Source organism: Physeter macrocephalus, chromosome 1, assembly GCF_002837175.3.
Source record: "Physeter macrocephalus isolate SW-GA chromosome 1, ASM283717v5, whole genome shotgun sequence".
Lineage (NCBI taxonomy): Eukaryota > Metazoa > Chordata > Mammalia > Artiodactyla > Physeteridae > Physeter > Physeter macrocephalus.
In genome coordinates, this window is record NC_041214.2 from 61593405 (window position 1) to 61612246 (window position 18842).

The following is an 18842-nucleotide window of genomic DNA, read 5'->3' on the forward strand; positions in this document are numbered from 1 at the left end:
CTGCCTGCCGATGCAGGGGAACCGGGTTCGCGCCCCGGTCTGGGAGGATCCCATATGCCGCGGAGCGGCTGGGCCCGTGAGCCATGGCCGCTGGGCCTGCGCGTCCGGAGCCTGTGCTCCGCAACGGGAGAGGCCGCGGCAGAGGGAGGCCCGCATACCACAAAAAAAAAGAAAAAAAAAAAGAAAAATAGATGGGGAAATATATAATCCCACTATCCTTAAATAAGTTACAAATGATTTTATATGTTTCCTTTCGGTCTTCTCTACATAAGTGTATACAGCTATCATAATAGCCTGCATTCTACTTCATGTACTCCTTTTTCACTTAAGATATTAAAGGTATTTCTGTATTGCCAAAAAAAAAAAAAAAAAGCTCATTAAGATTGAACCATCTAGCAAAAGAATCATTTCAGTACTAATGGAAATGTTGGGATTTCCAGATCATCGTTTAGCTTATGATACAGAAGTGGGAAAAGTATTGGGCCTGGTCCGGTTTATGCAAAGCCCAAAATAACAGTGTGCATTGTAAAGCATGTCAAATAGGGAACAACTTTTAAGGTCACTCTACAAAGTAAAGCAGGCAAACACTAAACAGTCAAATGCTGGGGTTTTTTTTTTACCTTGACATCTTGCAGCTGTGTGTGCATGTCCTGATGCGCTCTCCTCAGCTGTCTGTTCTCTTCTCTCAAATTGTACACGGATTCTATTTTAGAAAAAGGAAAATCATGCGTAAAGCCCTGAGCCTTTTGGGCTCTTGATTCTATTATTTTCACATCTAAAGCCTCACATAACTTTTTCTAGGATTGTTTTGAACTTTGACAGTACAATATTCCAAATCAACAAAACCTATACCATGTTGGGATGCGGCATGGATTCAGCTGGACAACGCAATACAATCTGGTTCAGTGGTTTAAATACACTTAAACAAGCTACACATCATAGAAGTAAAGGATTTTTAATTACTCCTGTGCTAAAAATGAAATGTTTCTGTTAATAAGCAAACCCTTAGGAATGAAATGTAATGGGTAGGGGTCATCTAAGATTTTGATCTCTTCACAAATTAAAAACAGGGCTATCAAAAAGCAAAACCACATTTCTCATAGCATGAATAATTTCCACAGTCCCCAAAAGGTATTTCAGTTACAAAAGCAACTCAAGAAATAAATAAGAGACAGAGAGACAGCCCATCTGCTCAAAAATTCTAAATATATTTTCTTTCTACCACCATTGAGTTCTTGACTGATCCAAATTCTCCCTCCAATAGCTATAGGACAGTTCTTTCCAGGGCTACCATGTGAGACTGTAGCAATCAGAGTGAAGTCTTAAAACCTCCTGAGCCACAAGCGCCACTGTTTGGGGAACAACCTCTTGCTAATTTTCCCACATTTTCAGTATCTGGATGTTATGAACTGGCAGCGCTTGGGCCAAATCCAACACACAAACATTTTTTTTGGCCCCTGCAGTGTTGGCCTACACATAGTGTCTTCCACATTTGAAGAGCTGTCACCATTTAAAAATCAAGAATCTGGGTCTAATAAGATTCTGGCAACATTAGGCCAGTTCTCATGTGACAGCACTCAGCAGAAGTTAAATGGTGGCTGCGTGACCATAATGACTCATTTCCAACGGGAGATACTGTTGAGAGTGAAAGGGGTGCTGTTAAGAATTATGCTGGGACAGCAGCAGGTGTGGACCTGCACTATGTTGGGCAAACTGTCCCCAAAGTGGCAGCCACTCGCTGCAGGCAGAACTTTATGTCTCCAGGGTGGCCCTCAGCACAGAAGGAAAGTTCCAGTCACCATCCCGCCTCATACTTTCTGTCCACTTTCACTCCACTAGAGTCCCTGCTTGATCCCTGGGCACTGGCTTCGTGATTGGGTTTGGGAAGAGATCAAGAACAAGGTGGGAAACGTGGCCAGTGGTTGGGTTGTCCACCTACATGTCATACCAGATTTTCTCAAAGGTCAAAACAGGACACTGTGGCAATTGAAGAGGACCACAAGTGTGTCATCGGCTGGATGGGCCTTCAGTCTACACACAGGCACACATGCACTTGAAATACCCAAACTTGGCTGACTTTTAAAGGAATTCAGTTCATAATCTTAATGACGGTGTCTCCTGTGCCTTTGCTGTGTGACCCTGAGCAAGTCACCTAACTTTAGCAGGCCTCCATTTCTTCACTTGTTAAATTAGACTAAATATAATGCCTACCTTGCAGGTTGTTATGAGACTTAAATAAGATACCCGTACAAAGAATTTCCCCCAGTACTGGCACATGGAAAACATTTGTTAAGTGTCAGCTATTATTATAACGATAATGGGAAGAATAATCATCTAAGTTTATATGCTATCAGCTCATAGCTATCCATATTCTAAATTCTAAACTCCCTCCTCCTCGTGTCATAGTAATCTGCCAAAGACTACTCGGACTACACACGTCATAGGTTTGCCGCTACAGACCCGTGTCTATCACGATGCATCTATCTTTAATTTACTATCAGCGACCATAATCAAACAAAAGTGCTGATGTGAAAATCACTTATCAAGGTGTCATCAAAGGCACTGTCACATTAAGTTGTTTGAAGTCTCTCTGAGAAACTTCTTCCAATAATTAATTGATACCAAAAATACCGTTCTCTCTGTCTCTCGCCCTCTGTCTCCATCTCTGTCTCTCTCTATCGCTCCCTCACCCACCAAGGTATTAGCAGATTCTCTCTTCTGATAACAAGAGCCCTATCACTTACTGTATTTCTCCTTTTGTTCTGGGTTCCAGGAAGCTCAGACCAGCCATCAGGCTTGAACTATCTGAGTATGCAGAACTCACAGACAAGTATCCTCCTATTTTCCATGGTTCTGATTTCTTGTTAAAATTTTACTATACATGGACTTGGTTTCAAAGAAAGGAGTAACTATAGAGTAGACGCACAATAATATGCCTTTTAGGGCTATTACTAAAATTGAATGAACTAAATTATGTAAAGCATGCCAAGGTCAGACACCTAGAAAATTTTACTTCTCACTCCTTAATGGATCTCCTTCATATCAATATAATTAAATATATTTCCTCAGCTTGGCTCAGGTTTGAAAATGCTAAACAGTGGATCCTACAAGTCAAATGTCCTCCTTCACCACACAAAGGTGTAGCATGGCCAGGGTGGCAAGTGCTGTCTGTGCACTGGAGTCTTTTGGTTCTCTCTTCCTTTTACCACCTTTGTAAGGGCTTTCAGTGTTTAGTCTCTTCCTTTCTCTATTTTGTTATCTTACTGACTCCTCACCACCTGGCTCACCACCAACAAGCCACGGCCCCTACCTGTCTACATCTCTTGGGTATCATCCGCTGACATCTGGCTCCATCAAGACCACCTCAACCCTTTGTAAACTGCCTCAGTGGCTATTTAACTCCCAGGTGCCTTTTTGGAATACTTACAAAGTATTCCTATTATTTTGGAATACTGTTATTAGCCTATTATTTTGGAATACTTCGAGACAAAGCACTGCAAAAAAAAAAAGTACAGGAAAGTCCAAAGGACCCTTCACATGGTTTCTTTCTATGATGACATTTTATATAAAACCAGGAAATTGTTCTTCACCCGTGTTTTTGCAAAGCACCAGGATTTCACCCGTGTTTTTGCAAAGCACCAGGATTTCACCCGTTTTTGCAAGCACCAGGATTTCACCCGTGTTTGTGCAAAGCACCAGGATTTCACCCGTGTTTTTGCAAAGCACCGGGATTTCACCCGTGTTTTTGCAAAGCACCGGGATTTCACCCGTTTTTACAAGCACCGGGATTTCAACCGTGTTTTTACAAGCACCAGGATTTCACCCGTGTTTTTGCAAAGCATCAGGATTTCACCCGTGCTTTTGCAAAGCACCGGGATTTCACCCGTGTTTTTGCAAAGCACCGGGATTTCACCCGTTTTTACAAGCACCGGGATTTCAACTGTGTTTTTACAAGCACCAGGATTTCACCCGTGTTTTTGCAAAGCATCAGGATTTCACCCGTGTTTCTGCAAGCACCATGTATGTTTTTAAACCAAATCTCACACTTCAGACTTATTTAGTACCTGGATAGGTGATTGTAGAATATGCTGTTGCCCTTTTCCAGAACTCACATGTACTTAGAAGTGATATATTTTGCTCCATAGTACTATGAAAATACCTGATGCTGATGCTGATGGTGGTTAATATAGATTGAAGGTCTACCATGTACCAGTAACTGTTCTAGGTGCTCTGTATAATGTAATCCTCATAACAACTCTACAAGGTTGATACTTTTTATGAATATCCCGCTTTTACAGATGAGGACAGTTTACACTACACAACTTCCCTGTGGTCATATATAAACTAGTCATTGAAGAGGCCAAGATTCACCAGAGCAGTCTGACTCCGTGTTTTTGCAAAGCACCAGGATTTCACCCGTGTTTTTGCAAAGCACCGGGATTTCACCCGTGCTTTTGCAAGCACCATGTATGTTTTTAAACCAAATCTCACACTTCAGACTTATTTAGTACCTGGATAGGTGATTGTAGAATATGCTGTTGCCCTTTTCCAGAACTCACATGTACTTAGAAGTGATATATTTTGCTCCATAGTACTATGAAAATACCTGATGCTGATGCTGATGGTGGTTAATATAGATTGAAGGTCTACCATGTACCAGTAACTGTTCTAGGTGCTCTGTATAATGTAATCCTCATAACAACTCTACAAGGTTGATACTTTTTATGAATATCCCGCTTTTACAGATGAGGACGGTTTACACTACACAACTTGCCTGTGGTCATATATAAACTAGTCATTGAAGAGGCCAAGATTCACCAGAGCAGTCTGACTCCAGAGCCTGAGCTTTTTGAAGCTACTATTAGCGATCAACAGGGAGTCTTTATGCCACCGTGGAGATTTGGAAATGCATCACTGTAACTGGGGAGCAATGATGGCATTTTGTGGGTGGGGTCAGAGATGCTAAATGTCTCACAACACACTTAAAAAGAGAACTGTCTCGCCCAACATGGCCAATGTGCCCCGTTGAGAAACACTAAGTATTCTATTCTGTTTCCCTAAACAAAGCCAAAGAGATAAGTATAAGTGTGAAACTTCATAAAGAAGTAAGAAGTAACTGGTAAAGGACCACATGTAAGGTAATCAATCACCAACCAACAAACAAAACAAAAGTCTATTGTTCTATTCAAACATTAGTATGAGTATTCATTTCCATGCACACTGACTAATTAGGTTTCCAAGTACCTTTTAGCTTAGAAAGCTCTTGTTCTTTCTCTTGCTGCAGCTGCAGGTATCTCTGCTTGTGGTCATTAAATGTCCTACTGAAGTCTTCTCCTTGCTTGCGGTGTTCCTCTTCCAAGTCGCTGTGCTGTTTCTTTAGCTCCTCATGTTGACTCTGCAAAGATGAAAACTTTAGCAGGGATGTACATTCTCTAAATTATATCAGAATCTGTCTCTCGATAGCGTAGCCTTTCTCTTGCCAGAAAGTAAGCACAAATGAAGAAGTAGGCTTCGTTTTCCTCAGATTGCTTTGAATTTGTGCAGCTCCCTTCCATTTCCCTTCCATTCCAAATGAATAGTTTGGGATCATGGCCAAAAATAATTTTCTCCTGAATTTTTTTTTTTTTTTTTTTTTGCAGTACGCGGGCCTCTCACTGTTGTGGCCTCTCCTGTTGCGGAGCACAGGCTCCAGACGCGCAGGCTCAGCGGCCATGGCTCACGGGCCCAGCCGCTCCGCGGCATGTGGGATCCTCCCGGACCGGGGCACAAACCCGTGTCCCCTGCATCGGCAGGCAGACTCTCAACCACTGCGCCACCAGGGAAGCCCCTTCTCCTGAATTTTTAACATTAATGGGAACAACAAGGAGTTGGAAGTTTGCATGAAAGATGGAAAAGGAAGGGATTTGGGGAAATTCCCAGGGACTCAAGTTACTGTGGAAACAGGGTAAAGCTAACGAAAAAATTACCCCTCCATGGATACTCTAGACTGCCTCTTTCAATCTGATGTTTTCCCAGCAACATTTTTTATTTCCTTTCTTTGATTTTCAGCCTTCCTGGTAACCCAGTTTAAAGAAGTGGGGGGAAAGACTTTTTTCCGTTTGGGGGAAGTAATAAATCGATTGTTTATAGAATGATTCTTACTTCTATTACTCCAGATTATAATACTGTAATCACAATCTAGATAAATTCTACAGTCTCCAAATGCTTAATGTGAAAGGGTGGTATTGCTTTAATTCATGTATTGCTTTCTTGATAATAGGAAAGATGCTGGTTTTAATAAAAAGCATATGCCCTACTGATATAGGAGAAAAGACAACACCAAACAAAAAGCTGGGGGGTAGGGGCTGGAGACAGTGGCGTGGTTTTTTTCCCTGCTGTGCAGGGTGGCATAATGTCTGCTGCTCATCTCTTCTGGCCTGAAAAGAAATAATGCATCTCTCTCTCTCTCTCTTTTTTTCAATTTTCCTGGCACAATAATGAGTTTTATCCAAGAACCAAGGAAGGAGAATCTTTAAACATAAACTGTGCTCCTGTAGTAGGCAGAACACTTATTACACATTAGTAACAGGAAGGCAGCATTTTAATACTTCTACTGCCTCCAGCGCGACTAAGATAAAAGAAAATATCTAAGAAAAACCACTCTGAGAAATTAGATTTAAAAAACAAACAAAAATCCTTAAAGGATAGAGAACAAAATTAAAAATTAGGTGAACAGAGAGCCTGATTTATACAAAATGTGTAATGAGCTAAATATGTTCTTTGTAATCAGGTGATAAACATGATGAAGCATTACAATTATATATCACTTTTAGCCAGAAATGACTTTAATATACCATATCACAATACAAATCAACTTTCTATAAACTTTCCTTGATCACTTAAGTTACTTAGTTAATCCTTTGATTCACTCACGAAGAACAACTTTAAATTACTCACCTTTAACATCTGATGTTGTACATTCAACGCACTGTACCTGCTATTAGAATCTTGCTGTAAATTGAAAAGCAAACAGTTAACACAAAAATAACAAATTTGGCTCTTTTGCTAACCAGAGCTTAAAGGTCTTAATGGAAGGATTTCACTCATTTCACTTGTGTTAAGTGAAAATGAACTCTAATCTCAAAACAGGACAATTCTGAGGCCATCTCTTTACTTAATAGCAGAAATGAAGTTTTCACATTCCTCTAAGTTTGCTAGACTTTAATAATGAAAAATCAGGACATGGAATTATGAAACAGCAGCTTGACAGGGCCCTTGGAGGTGATTTACTTCCACTCTCATATTGAGAAGAAAAACTGAGGCCAGAGGCACAGGGGAACTTGTCCTGAGATGCAGCACCGCATATGGCTGATATATTGTGCCGGGTGCTCCAAGGGGAAAAGGAGATAAACCAGGCCTCACAAGCTTCGCATGGCTTCCGGGAAGGGAGAGAAAAGGCACTTTCCTGCCTTGAGCTTCAGCGGGTAAGAAATTCTACATACGTGACTTTACCCCAACTACACTCCAACTCACAGAGTGAGAAACAGAAAGGCTAAGGAACAGGCCAGGGCAAACATTTCCTTTAGTAGCAGAGCCAGGACCAAAAATTGAGCCTACACCTATGGCTGAAGCACGCGCCCCAGGAGTGTGTCTCTGTGTGCCAGTGGAGCATCTTCACATTTGGACCTCACACAAGTCCAGTCCTGGGCAACCATAACCAGTGTGCAAACCACCAACCACCTGAAAGTTTTCTCTCCCCAGGCTGCTGTGTTGTTCTAGCTTATGTGCCCCACTCCTTGCTTTACCCGTCACCGGTACAAGCACAGCCTCAATTCTTTCTTTCTTTCATATTCTTGCAGCTTCTAAACTGAACTGCATTTTTGCTTTATCATTTTATTTTATTACTTTACCATTTTAATGTGTAATAAATTACATTACAAAATGCACAACAGAACACACACAATTCTGGCTAGGGCTTTTAAAAGCAGGTAAGAGTTGAAAGCCGACAGCCTCCTAGCTATTCAAGGAACAGGCTCTTCTCAGTTTTAATACCCCAAAACGCCAATGCTTTATTCAACGAATGCTTACATATTTTTCTTAGAGTAGGAGAAAAACTTGTTTTTCTCCAGTTAATTTGGACTTAAAAACTTTTTAAACTGCCAATGTCATTTATGTATTCATTCGTTCCACAAATGTTTTTGAACATGGGAACTCTAGGCCAGGTACCGTGTCAGACATTACACAGCAATGTTTATGCAAGTGACAGTAACGTCGTGCAAAGGCAAATTAAAATAAATATCACATTCTATAGAAAAGAGAGACTACAAATGAATAAAAAAGTGAATAAAAATAATCTCTTTATGGTTGAACATTAAGGCTATTTTCAATTTATCAATATCACAGTAATGTGATAAACAAAGGAAGGTAGGTTTTAAAAGAACAGTTTTTAGGTCTTCCTCTGAGAATCTCTTGGCAAGGAAGGAAGGAAAGGAGAGAAGAAGGGAGGGAGGGAAGGAGGGAGGCAGGGAAATGTATTTCAGCCCTTCAATTCTAATGATCAACAGAGTAAAAGGTTTTGCGACTATATTTCCCCCTCTTTCAAGTTTCGTGAAATAAAAAATTAAGGGAGAAAAAAAGAAAACTCACCCTTCCCTTATTTAGTGTTTCTTGTGCTTCTAATTTATAAACCAGAAAATCTAGAAAATACAAAATGGAGAAAATAGAGTATAAGTTAATTTTTTTTTTTTGGTGGTATGCGGGCCTCCCTCTGTTGTGGCCTCTCCCGTTGCGGGGCACAGGCTCCGGACGCGCAGGCTCATTGGCCATGGCTCACGGGCCCAGCCACTCCGCGGCACGTGGGATCTTCCCAGACCGGGGCGCGAACCTGGTTCCCCTGCATCGGCAGGCGGACGCGCAACCGCTGCGCCACCAGGGAAGCCCAGCCCTTCAATTCTAATGATCAACAGAGTAAAAGGTTTTGCGACTATATTTCCCCCTCTTTCAAGTTTCGTGAAATAAAAAATTAAGGGAGAAAAAAAGAAAACTCACCCTTCCCTTATTTAGTGTTTCTTGTGCTTCTAATTTATAAACCAGAAAATCTAGAAAATACAAAATGGAGAAAATAGAGTATAAGTTAATTCACTGTGGCATTTTTAGACATCTAAAAGAACATAGGTGTACTTTACTCAGACCTAAAAAATGTTTCAGGTTTAAAACAATCTACTTGGTGACTTATATACTTTGTCTTTTAATGCTTTAGAAAGAGTTGAAAAAAACTGTTATATAATTTTCCTCTTTACCTTTAAGTTGTGAATCTTGTATCAACAAATACACACTATAACCAACTGATTAAAAGTGCATTTAGAATGTGTACTCGGTGATGAACTGTCCCTGAAATTAAGGAGAAAAAAAAACATGAAGTGCACCTAAGGACACAGATGATTTATTGCCAGCCACTAGATGGCACACGAAAATCATTCAGGACTTGAAAAGGAAATCAAGCCGTGGAAACCGTCTTTAATGCTCTTAAAGCTTTATTATCCACTAGATGGCTCTATAAAATCACTCTGCTTTTGAAGACAAGGGAAATCCAAATCCTATCAAAGCATTTTAATGATCTTAAACATCTCAGTAAAACATCCTAGCCCACACTGCCCTCTCCTCTGTTCTCCCTCCTTCTACCTCACACCAAGGTAATCAGACGGAACACCTCACTTCAATCTCAAGATTTACCAAAAAGATGAATAAATAAAAATAGAATGCAGGTAATTTCAAATCACAACCTGTATAAGCTCCATGCTTTATAGAAAAACTCTGATAAAAATCAACAGCATTGCCTAATACCTGTGCTAAATGTTAATTTTTCAAACCAAACCAATCAGTTGTGCCAATAAAGCCTTTACCACAAGATGAAAACAGGTGTATAACCTAAAAGACATCGTACAATAAGATCAATTCATTACGTTCTAAACGTACATGTATACGTATATGTTTATATAACGTTTGTCATATTCTGGACAATGCATGCTGTTACTTTCCTGGATGCCTGTGGACGGAAGTTTCAGGTGTTAGTAACGTATGCATTGATAATATTCAAAGAAAAACTGTATGTTATTTCCGAAGCAATACATATAACCAATATATGAATGACCTCAAAGTGGCACCAATTGAATGAAAGATTCTAAATCTAGTCTTGAGCAGGAATTATTTTGTCGCACAATGTATAGCATATTGCTTGGTATCTCCTTCTCCATCCACCAAATAAAACTGACTTTGGGTGATCTGAAAAACTTCTTAGCAAAAAAAATAATAAAGCAAGTACGTGATGCTTCAAAGAAGAGTATGATAAAAACACAGAACACAAATTACATTATTTATTTACCTTCCTTCGCTTTCTTATGTTCAAGTCTTTCCTTTTGCAAGGATTTCTCTAATCTTGATCTGTGTTCATACACAACTGGAAAAAAAAAGTTAAAACTTATCTTCAAAGAATTAGAAATTCTAAGGTAAAATTAATATCAATTTTCAAAACAGGAAGAAGACAGTTTAGAGTTCTTTCACAATTAAAATGAAAATGTATGCATTTTAAGTTCCACATTCTTGGTAAAAGATGGAAACAATAATAGACATAATTCTGGGCTGACTCCTATGCAGTCTGCCCCTCTGTAAAACCAACACTCTGGAAGAGGCTTCCACCTTCTTGGCCAGCTACTTGTCCTCCTGCTTCTGGAACATGAGTCTGTGTGAAGTTCCAGGTCTCTTCCTGGACAAGCGTGTCCACGCTCACGACTTCAGCCGAAATCTACACAGCATTTACCCTCACATCTCTGTGTCCAGCTCCCACCTCTCTCTCAGGTGTTAGGAGAGGATTTCCACCCAGATATCCCATAAGTACTGCCAAGTCAACATGAGCTGAGTGAGTCTCAGTTAAAGATGCCTGGGTGGGTGAGGAAACCTCAGCAGCATACTAAGGTTTGCTGCAAGAAGAGGTGGATTCCGCCATGTCAGGGAAAACTTAGGTAAGATAGCCACAGAGATGAAGGAGGGAGAGACTCTCCCCACTAAAGAACCTATACAAGTGCCCACAAAGGAACAAGTCGGGTTTACTGACTTGGGTTTCCTGCCATGGCAGGAAACCCAAGGCAAACTGATGTCCTGCTGTAGGACCTTCCGGCACTTTACCAACCCCACCTCCCCCATCTACTCTGAGGTAGCTGGAGTTGCCTGGTGAGTGGAGGAGAGAGAGCAATGTGTTAGGGGGAAAATAGGCAGAAGCCCATCGGGACCCTCTCCCCCACTACAGGCTTCACATCTACAGCAAACAGGAGCTGCAAGAGTGGGAAAAGCTTTACCTTTAAATGAAAAAAATATGTATTATGACACTGGACTAGACCAGACATGATCCTTACTAAACCAAGACTGTGTTTATGGATAAAAGTTACTGAAAGATTTTTTTTTTTTTTTTTGATCTGAGAGAAGCTGTAAAGTAGTGAAGTCTGTCTTAGATTTCATGCAGGGACAGAAAACCCAGCTCCGCAGAGTGGTTGGAATAGCGGAGAGGAGGAGAGAACAAAGTTATGTTTCTGACACGCCCTTTCATCCTGTTTGTTCAACATTATGGTCACAAATGATCTCATTCCCTGCAAGCTCAGCCAAGCCTATCACTTGGTTCTTTTACCAACCCGAGCTCCCCATGACTACCTAAGATACCATTCAATCACCAGTCACTGACTCTCCGTCCAGTGCATACAACTGCCCGACACTGCTGGCCGCCTAAAGTTGCCATGGTCGCAGCAACTCCCCTCACTGACATCTACTTGTTGCTGATGGACCCCCTGCCCCGTCCCTCCCCCCGCCCCTTCCCCACTGCCACCCCTGCCAGTTACCAGCTATCTCTGTCCTCCTTCCAACACGCCCATCATCTCCAGGGTCCTTCCCCTTTTCTCCCAACACTGCATCTCTCATCTTGGTGTCCCATGGAAACCTGCCATTCCCAGGGCTCCATCTACGACTCCCATAGCCCCTAGCTCTCCTCCCACCTCTGCTAACACCTCAGTCCAGAACTCCTAGAAGACCTGCCACCACCCAAGCTGGTATGGTGTCGTCCCCTGATGGCATGCCTGCCCCAAACTCATCTTCCCCCTCAATTCAGCCTCCCATTCGTCATCGAAATAATGACCTGCTCCATTCCCTTTCTCCACTTGGGTTCCTATTCTATTCACCAGATGATCCCTCCCCCTCCCCCGGTGCTATTATTACAAAGGGATCTAATCCAACTCCACAGTTATTGAGCTGCTGCGATGTACCTGGCACCATATTATGAGTAGAAATGCAAAACGAATAGACATGGGCCTTGGCCTCAAGAAGCTCTAGTCCAACACAGGAGATAGACTAGGTAATTTTAAATAATTAGAGCTAAATGCATGTGGCGTGATAAAAGCCCAGTGAAAGAGAGGGGTGAGCTCTGGATGGGAGGAGTGAGGGGAGATTCTCAGAGGCGACAATCTCTTGGCTGGCTTTGGGAGTGAAAAACAATTTGGTAGATGGAGCACCACAGGAGAAAGGCACTGCTGGAAGACATCACAGGGACAAAGACACAGAGGTGTCGAAATTGGACTAAAGGCAGCTGTGTTCCAAAAAGCTTGGTTCCAAGTCCATTGTTGAGAAATTAGACTTTTTTCAACCATATAGGTGTACAGTATATAAGTCTCTCGGCCAACTCCTGAAAGCCTGTTAAAACCAAGAGGTTCCTTGGATTGGTACTAACACTCCCATCTTGAATGACATTTGGAACGAGGGAGGGAAAACAAAGACTAGTGCTGTGGAGCCTCACCAAGCCAGACCCAGAACTGCCTGCCCATAGTCTTTGAGAATTTCCATCAGGTAGTGGAGGCTCACAGGGGAATAGATAAATTACAATGTTATCATGATATACACAGGCAAGAACAAGATGCCATGGGAACACCTAAGCTCCCCAGCTGGAAGGAAAAACACTCCCTCATCTCCAATCCACTGGCCAAAGTTCCCACGGTCTGGCAAGAAGGTCACAGGAACATAAACATGCCGGGTAATAGGGAATCTGGGTGCACTAACTGGACATATTACAGACAATTTCAGCAAGCATGTACATCACTTTCAAAGAAGGGTCAACAGGCAAAGTAGTCATGATCTTGCTCTAATGGAGTCAAAAGTGGCAGCAGGGGTCCTGAGTCTAGGGGGCTCCTGAATGGAGGTCAGGACCATTATGCGGAGACAATCCAGCCTAGCAACACCCAAGATAACAACAACAACAACAAAACCCAGCAGCAGCACAGCCAAGAAAACATATGTGGGGGACGGCTCCCCACCATCCCCCGCCACCTCAGACTCCAGATGTTAACTATTATCATGGAAGGGTAAGGATGGTGCAAACGTTGTAGTTACAACTTGTAATCCTGTGAAATTCTTCCTGACTTAATAAAATATGGCAGCAGTCACTCAACATCACGTGGCACTTGGTGACGGCGGAACGCTTACCTTTGGTTTAGGCAGCAGAAAACTCCTCTGCAGGATTTCATCTTCGATAAGGGCGGAGGGTCCACTAGATTCCACCTAGCGGAGAGGGGGTGTGGGGACTGGGGTGAGGAGCGCTCTATGTGGGGGGCAGGGGAGACGGTGCTCCGTGCTTTACTCTCTTCCCTGCGATTCAGCCAGGAGGATAATGTGCCAATGTCTGGTCCAAAGTCCCCATCGACCAAACTGTCTTTGACAGTTGTATGTATAATGGAGATTTACACATTCGACATCTTAAGAGCAGCGTGTCTCAAGAGCTAGAAGATCCTAGGATACACAGTTAGAAACTTTCCTAAATCACCTAAAGAGATGCTCTACAATGTCCACAAAGAGGAGAGCATGTTTATGGATTACAGTCCACATCCAGAGGTCTTGGGAAATCTGAGACTATTCACAAATCCATAAAATGGCATCACTCATAGCATGACCTAAGGCATGAATAACGTGCTTTTGCAAATGCAGCAGAAAAAAGATGTGGTAAACAGGAAGAGAGGCTATACGTGAGGAACTGTGAGGTAACTGTACTATTATCTTACTCAGAACTGGTCATTGTGACAGCCACCAGCTTCTAGTCCTGATATATAACCTAAGAATTCAGAAATGGTTTGAGGGTTGAGAATATCGCCGAGGAGGAAGGTGAGAGAATGGAGCAGCAGTGACTGACGGAAAGCTGGAGAAGTGCTCAGAAAAAGGAAAAAAAAAACCCCAAACCGAAAAGGAACCTTAAACTATAGGCTGAGGAAACCACGTTAGGTAAAGGAGAGTGAGAGTAAAAATTAACCCTTAGAATTGGAAACTCTAGAACGAATGGGAGAAGGAAAGAGGCAGGCGGTTCGTAAAGGTCGAGAGCACAGATTCTGGTGTCTGGGTTCAAGTCCCAGATCCATTCCTTATGGGGAGAGTTGCTGAACTTCTTTGTGCTTCAGTTTCCTTATATGGTACATGGGAATAAAAACAGTGCCCATCCCTTTGGGTGGATGTCAGGGCTAAATGAGTTAATTTACGTGAAGTGCTTCAAACATGGCAGGGCACAGAGTAAATGCCAGAAAAATACTAAAATATTTTTTCAGCTATCTGTGATGGCTTCAAAGTGCCAGAGGATGAATCAGGTGATTCCCTGAGCTCTTTCAACCCTACAATTAAAGTCTAATAATAACAAAGTAATACACATATATATTGAGAGAGAGACTTGAAACAGCAATGAAATACTGATCTCAGTTTCCGGTTACTTAAAAAAAAAAAATTCCCTTAAAAAGGGTGGAGGGTTGCGAATAATCATTCTAATAGCTTAGTAAAACCTATAAGCCTATTTTCTAACAAAAATTGAAGAACAGCAAAATGGACCAGATAGAATCTTTGTGTTCTTGTGGCTCTTCTAGAAATTTCTCTATCAATTAAACACATACACACACACACACACACACACACACACACACACACACACATACACACTACCCTTAATTCTTTAGCATGCATTCTCCAGGCTTTGGGGCTGGTGATTTATCTAGATAGGTTTACTGTTTTGCTTAGATGGAGGATTGCTAATCAATCCCTGTCACATATCTCTTTTTCTATTTATACTCTGAAGTCAAGGGCATCAGTCAAGATGAAACCAAACTGCTAGAACCTTTGCAACAAAAAAGGTATATAATTAATATTCTCAAAGCACCCATCAGGTTCAAGAAAAAATAAGTATAAAAATAATGATTCAATCTCGGCATTCGAGATCGTTAATGCAGACCAACACTACAACAGGGATAGGATGTGAATCATAAGAACTCGTGAGAGAAAGATGAAAATCCACAGTACTCATCATCTCCCCTGCTTACTGACAAGGAGTTTAAGATTTTCCATGCAGTCAAGGGTGGAAAGAGTTTTTATACCCCCCTTAACTCACTCAAGTGTTTAAAAATATGCCGGCTTCCGACAGCAATTTTCCATTTTAACTCTGACTTCCATCCGAAAGGCACAGAGGAATTAGGTGCCTGCATCCAATTAGGGGTAAAATATATATCTATGACATTTCATCTATGACAAACTGCTCCAATTCAGAATTAGAAAACAATAGTTTAAAATTAGACAGAAAACACTGCTAAGTGTTTTAACATCTTAAGCCAAGAGAGGGCAAGGTTTCTTTGGCAGAAGCAACGGCCTGTGAAATTTTGCTTTCAGTCCTGACGACAACACAGGGTTTTATCTTTACTTTAAAAAAACACACAACCGAGTCTTGGTATGAAAGGCACACAATTCAACTTGTGAAAACACTGATTTGCGAGTACCTTTATCATTTTACAGGTGATAAAAATTAAAATGAACAAATTTGTGTTTTGATAATTGTGGCTGAAGATACTTAAGTAGGATAGCAAGAGAGATGACAAAAAAGGAAAATAAACTGAAATCACTATAGTTCTCAGAAGATAATACTCTTGAGGTTTTGCTTTATTTTGGTTTTTTAGGCCTAAAATCATAGATATTTATTATGTCTTTACGAACAGTTCTCAACTGTGGTTCTAACTGGCCAGAGGTGGGCTGGAGGCCAGCCACTTGCCCACCCACCTCCTCCGCTGCACAATGAGCTGGCAATTAACATGAAGACAACATCCTAGATACAGTTTTCCAATTATCTTTCCTTCCTTCTTTCATAATTTCACTCATAAGAAGTCTGAGAAAGAATACCAAAGACCTTCTTAGAAAACAACCCATATAAAACAAGTAAAAAGACAAAAGAAGGGGGACACCTACTACCATTTTGAGGATCACACCGGATCCCCCTCCAGCCCCCGTGAGGGGGCAAAGGCGCCCCTAAGGCTCTTCTTTGGTGTCTCCACCCCACTCTTTCCACAAAATCTGCCCCATCCTCCTGACTCATGGAGCATTTTTCTCACAGGTAACTCCTAAACCATTAAGTCCAGCTTTGGCTTCTCACCCCATTCCGGTTTTACAACTTCCAGTACAATTCAACCTTTCCCGTCTGCTCGACCACTGACGGCTGAATTGAATTACGGTTAGTTCCCTTGGTCACGTTGCGGGCCCGGGGACAAAACCTCCCAATGCTTCCTGTCAGACCTTGGGCGAAACCCACAGCCCTCACAAGGCTTCACCCCATCATCCATCCTGCTCCAGCCACAGCGGCCTCCTCATTATTCCCTGAACATGCGAGGCAAGCTCTCACTTCAGCACCTCACACTGCCTCTTCCTGGCAGCCCCGCGGCCCCTCCTCCAGGTAGCTGTGCGACTAGCTCCCTCACTTCCCTCAGATCTTTACCAGAAAGATACCTTCTCATCAGATCCTTTCCTGGACAACCTATCTAAGACTGCCACCTGCTTCCCACCCTCAACAATTCCAGGCTCCCTCCCCACTTCATTTTTCTCCTTAGTCCTTAACTCTTTCTACTGAATTTTTTACTTTTGGGGGCCTTATTTACTGCCTTTCTATCTCACTAGAATATAAGCTCAGTTAGGGCAAGAATTTCTGGTTTGATTCATTTCAGTGTTGTATCCCTGTTACAGTGAGTTATAGGCATTCAACAGATAATGAATGAATGAATGAATGAATGAATGAACTATGTGTGCCACAAAGGCTGGGACTGGCTAGCTCCTCTTCCCTTCTCTTCTATATTCCCAACCCTCACTACCACTTCAGTTCCAATCCCCCAGCTCCTAATATCTAATGGTATTCAATAATACTTGTGAAATAAATGAATGCCATTTAGAAGATATTTCATTCTCTTCCTCATTTGCCTGCCATCCTTTAAGTCCCAGCATTTTTAACTGAATTTCCATATTTGTTGGCTCATTAGTACTCACATATCCCAGAGAATAGACAGATAACAGAATAGAGATTAAATATAAATTTATCTGTTGATGTATAGGCTCATAAGATTAGCATTAGTTAAATCACAGCCCTGAAATATAGAAGTTTTCAGAATGCTGAGAGAAAAAAAGGACAGTCTGATTAGGTATTTTTCTACTTCACGGCAATTGCTGTATTTTTTTTTTTAACTGCACAATAAAGTTCCTATAATAGTTCACGAAGGGTCTATTTTTAAGTTTGCCAATGCATACAGTTTATGAAGTCATTTAAATGGAATTTTAACCATGATTTGAATTGGTGCCTAACTGCCTTTCTTATTTTGGATAAAACTATACGAAGGCTTTCCCTCATGACACTATCTAATTGAGATTTGGCTTTTTCAAACAAGTATTATATTAGCTGACTTAAGATATATGTCTTCACACAAGTCTTCTTCTTGGCATTCTTTCAAGTGGTGAGCTACTAATAATCATTCTTATTATTAGAGGAAATCTATTCACTCCTTATGAAATAATTTTACTCTTAGCTTCTCAGAGCTATCATAGCACCAGCAGTATTCCAGGCCCCTTGGGAGAGACTAAAGTACAGGCATTAATCTTATAAAAAGCTTCTAATCAACAAATTTGGGTTGTGAGAGGAGGCTAACACAGTTAAAACAGTAAGAAGACAATTAGAGATCACCAAAGGTTAGGTAAGCCAGGATGACAGAATGGCCTGCTGAGCCAGCAGATTTTTACATATAATCTCTTGGTAAGCTAAGAGAAAAATTATCCTCCTGTCCCATGAAAATACGGGACTCAACAAAGTAAAAGTTACATTCTCAAAAGCATGAATAAGTACATATGCGTATATATTAGAAACTTACGAATTCACAGTAATAGAAGTAAAAGTTATTCTAAAATCAGATGTATATAAATAGACCCTCTAGAGTAATATGCTTATCTAGCAATCAGATTTCAGCTGGACTGCATCACAGCATTTCAAGAAATAATGCATGAGAGAGAGGATTAGGTTTCTGGTCACCCAAAACTGATGCAAGGGTATATAAGAATGCCCTTTAGATGGGCTAAAATAGGCAAAAGCACATTGGTTCTATAATGGGACTAAGAATTTATGCACAAACTTTTCAAAATCGATGTGCTTGAACCAAACATAAAAGACATTTAATTTTCTTAAGTTATGTGATTTCTTCATGGAAACCTGCCTCTATGGACACTTCAAGTAATGCCAGCATCTTTGCTGGCATTTTTTAGAGAAAAACCTAAAATCCAGGACTCAAGTATCAACCCTGTTGTATAAACCTGTATCTCAGAGAATACACACAACTCAGGGAGCATGAGCTGGGCTTCTCCTTCAAACCAGCGAAGCAGTACACAAGCAACCCCATCTTCATCCAAACTGCCAGTGTCAAGTTTTCACTTCAAAATGTGAAGGTATGGGGCTTCCCTGGTGGCGCAGTGGTTGAGAGTCCGCCTGCCGATGCAGGGGACACGGGTTC

The 18842-nt window shown here is 41.4% G+C and overlaps 1 protein-coding gene across 1 annotated transcript in view; it reads right to left on the reverse strand.

Moving 5' to 3' along the window:
• The window catches only part of GOLIM4 (golgi integral membrane protein 4), an 85129-nt gene that overhangs the window by 31302 nt on the left and 34985 nt on the right, over positions 1 to 18842 (reverse strand). The window contains exons 2-6 of the mRNA XM_024124229.3: positions 10361 to 10435; positions 9028 to 9077; positions 6937 to 6990; positions 5245 to 5395; positions 621 to 703 (exon numbers count right to left, since the gene is read on the reverse strand). Coding sequence (XP_023979997.1) covers positions 621 to 703; positions 5245 to 5395; positions 6937 to 6990; positions 9028 to 9077; positions 10361 to 10435 — 413 coding nt within the window. The remainder of the gene's footprint in view (positions 1 to 620; positions 704 to 5244; positions 5396 to 6936; positions 6991 to 9027; positions 9078 to 10360; positions 10436 to 18842) is intronic.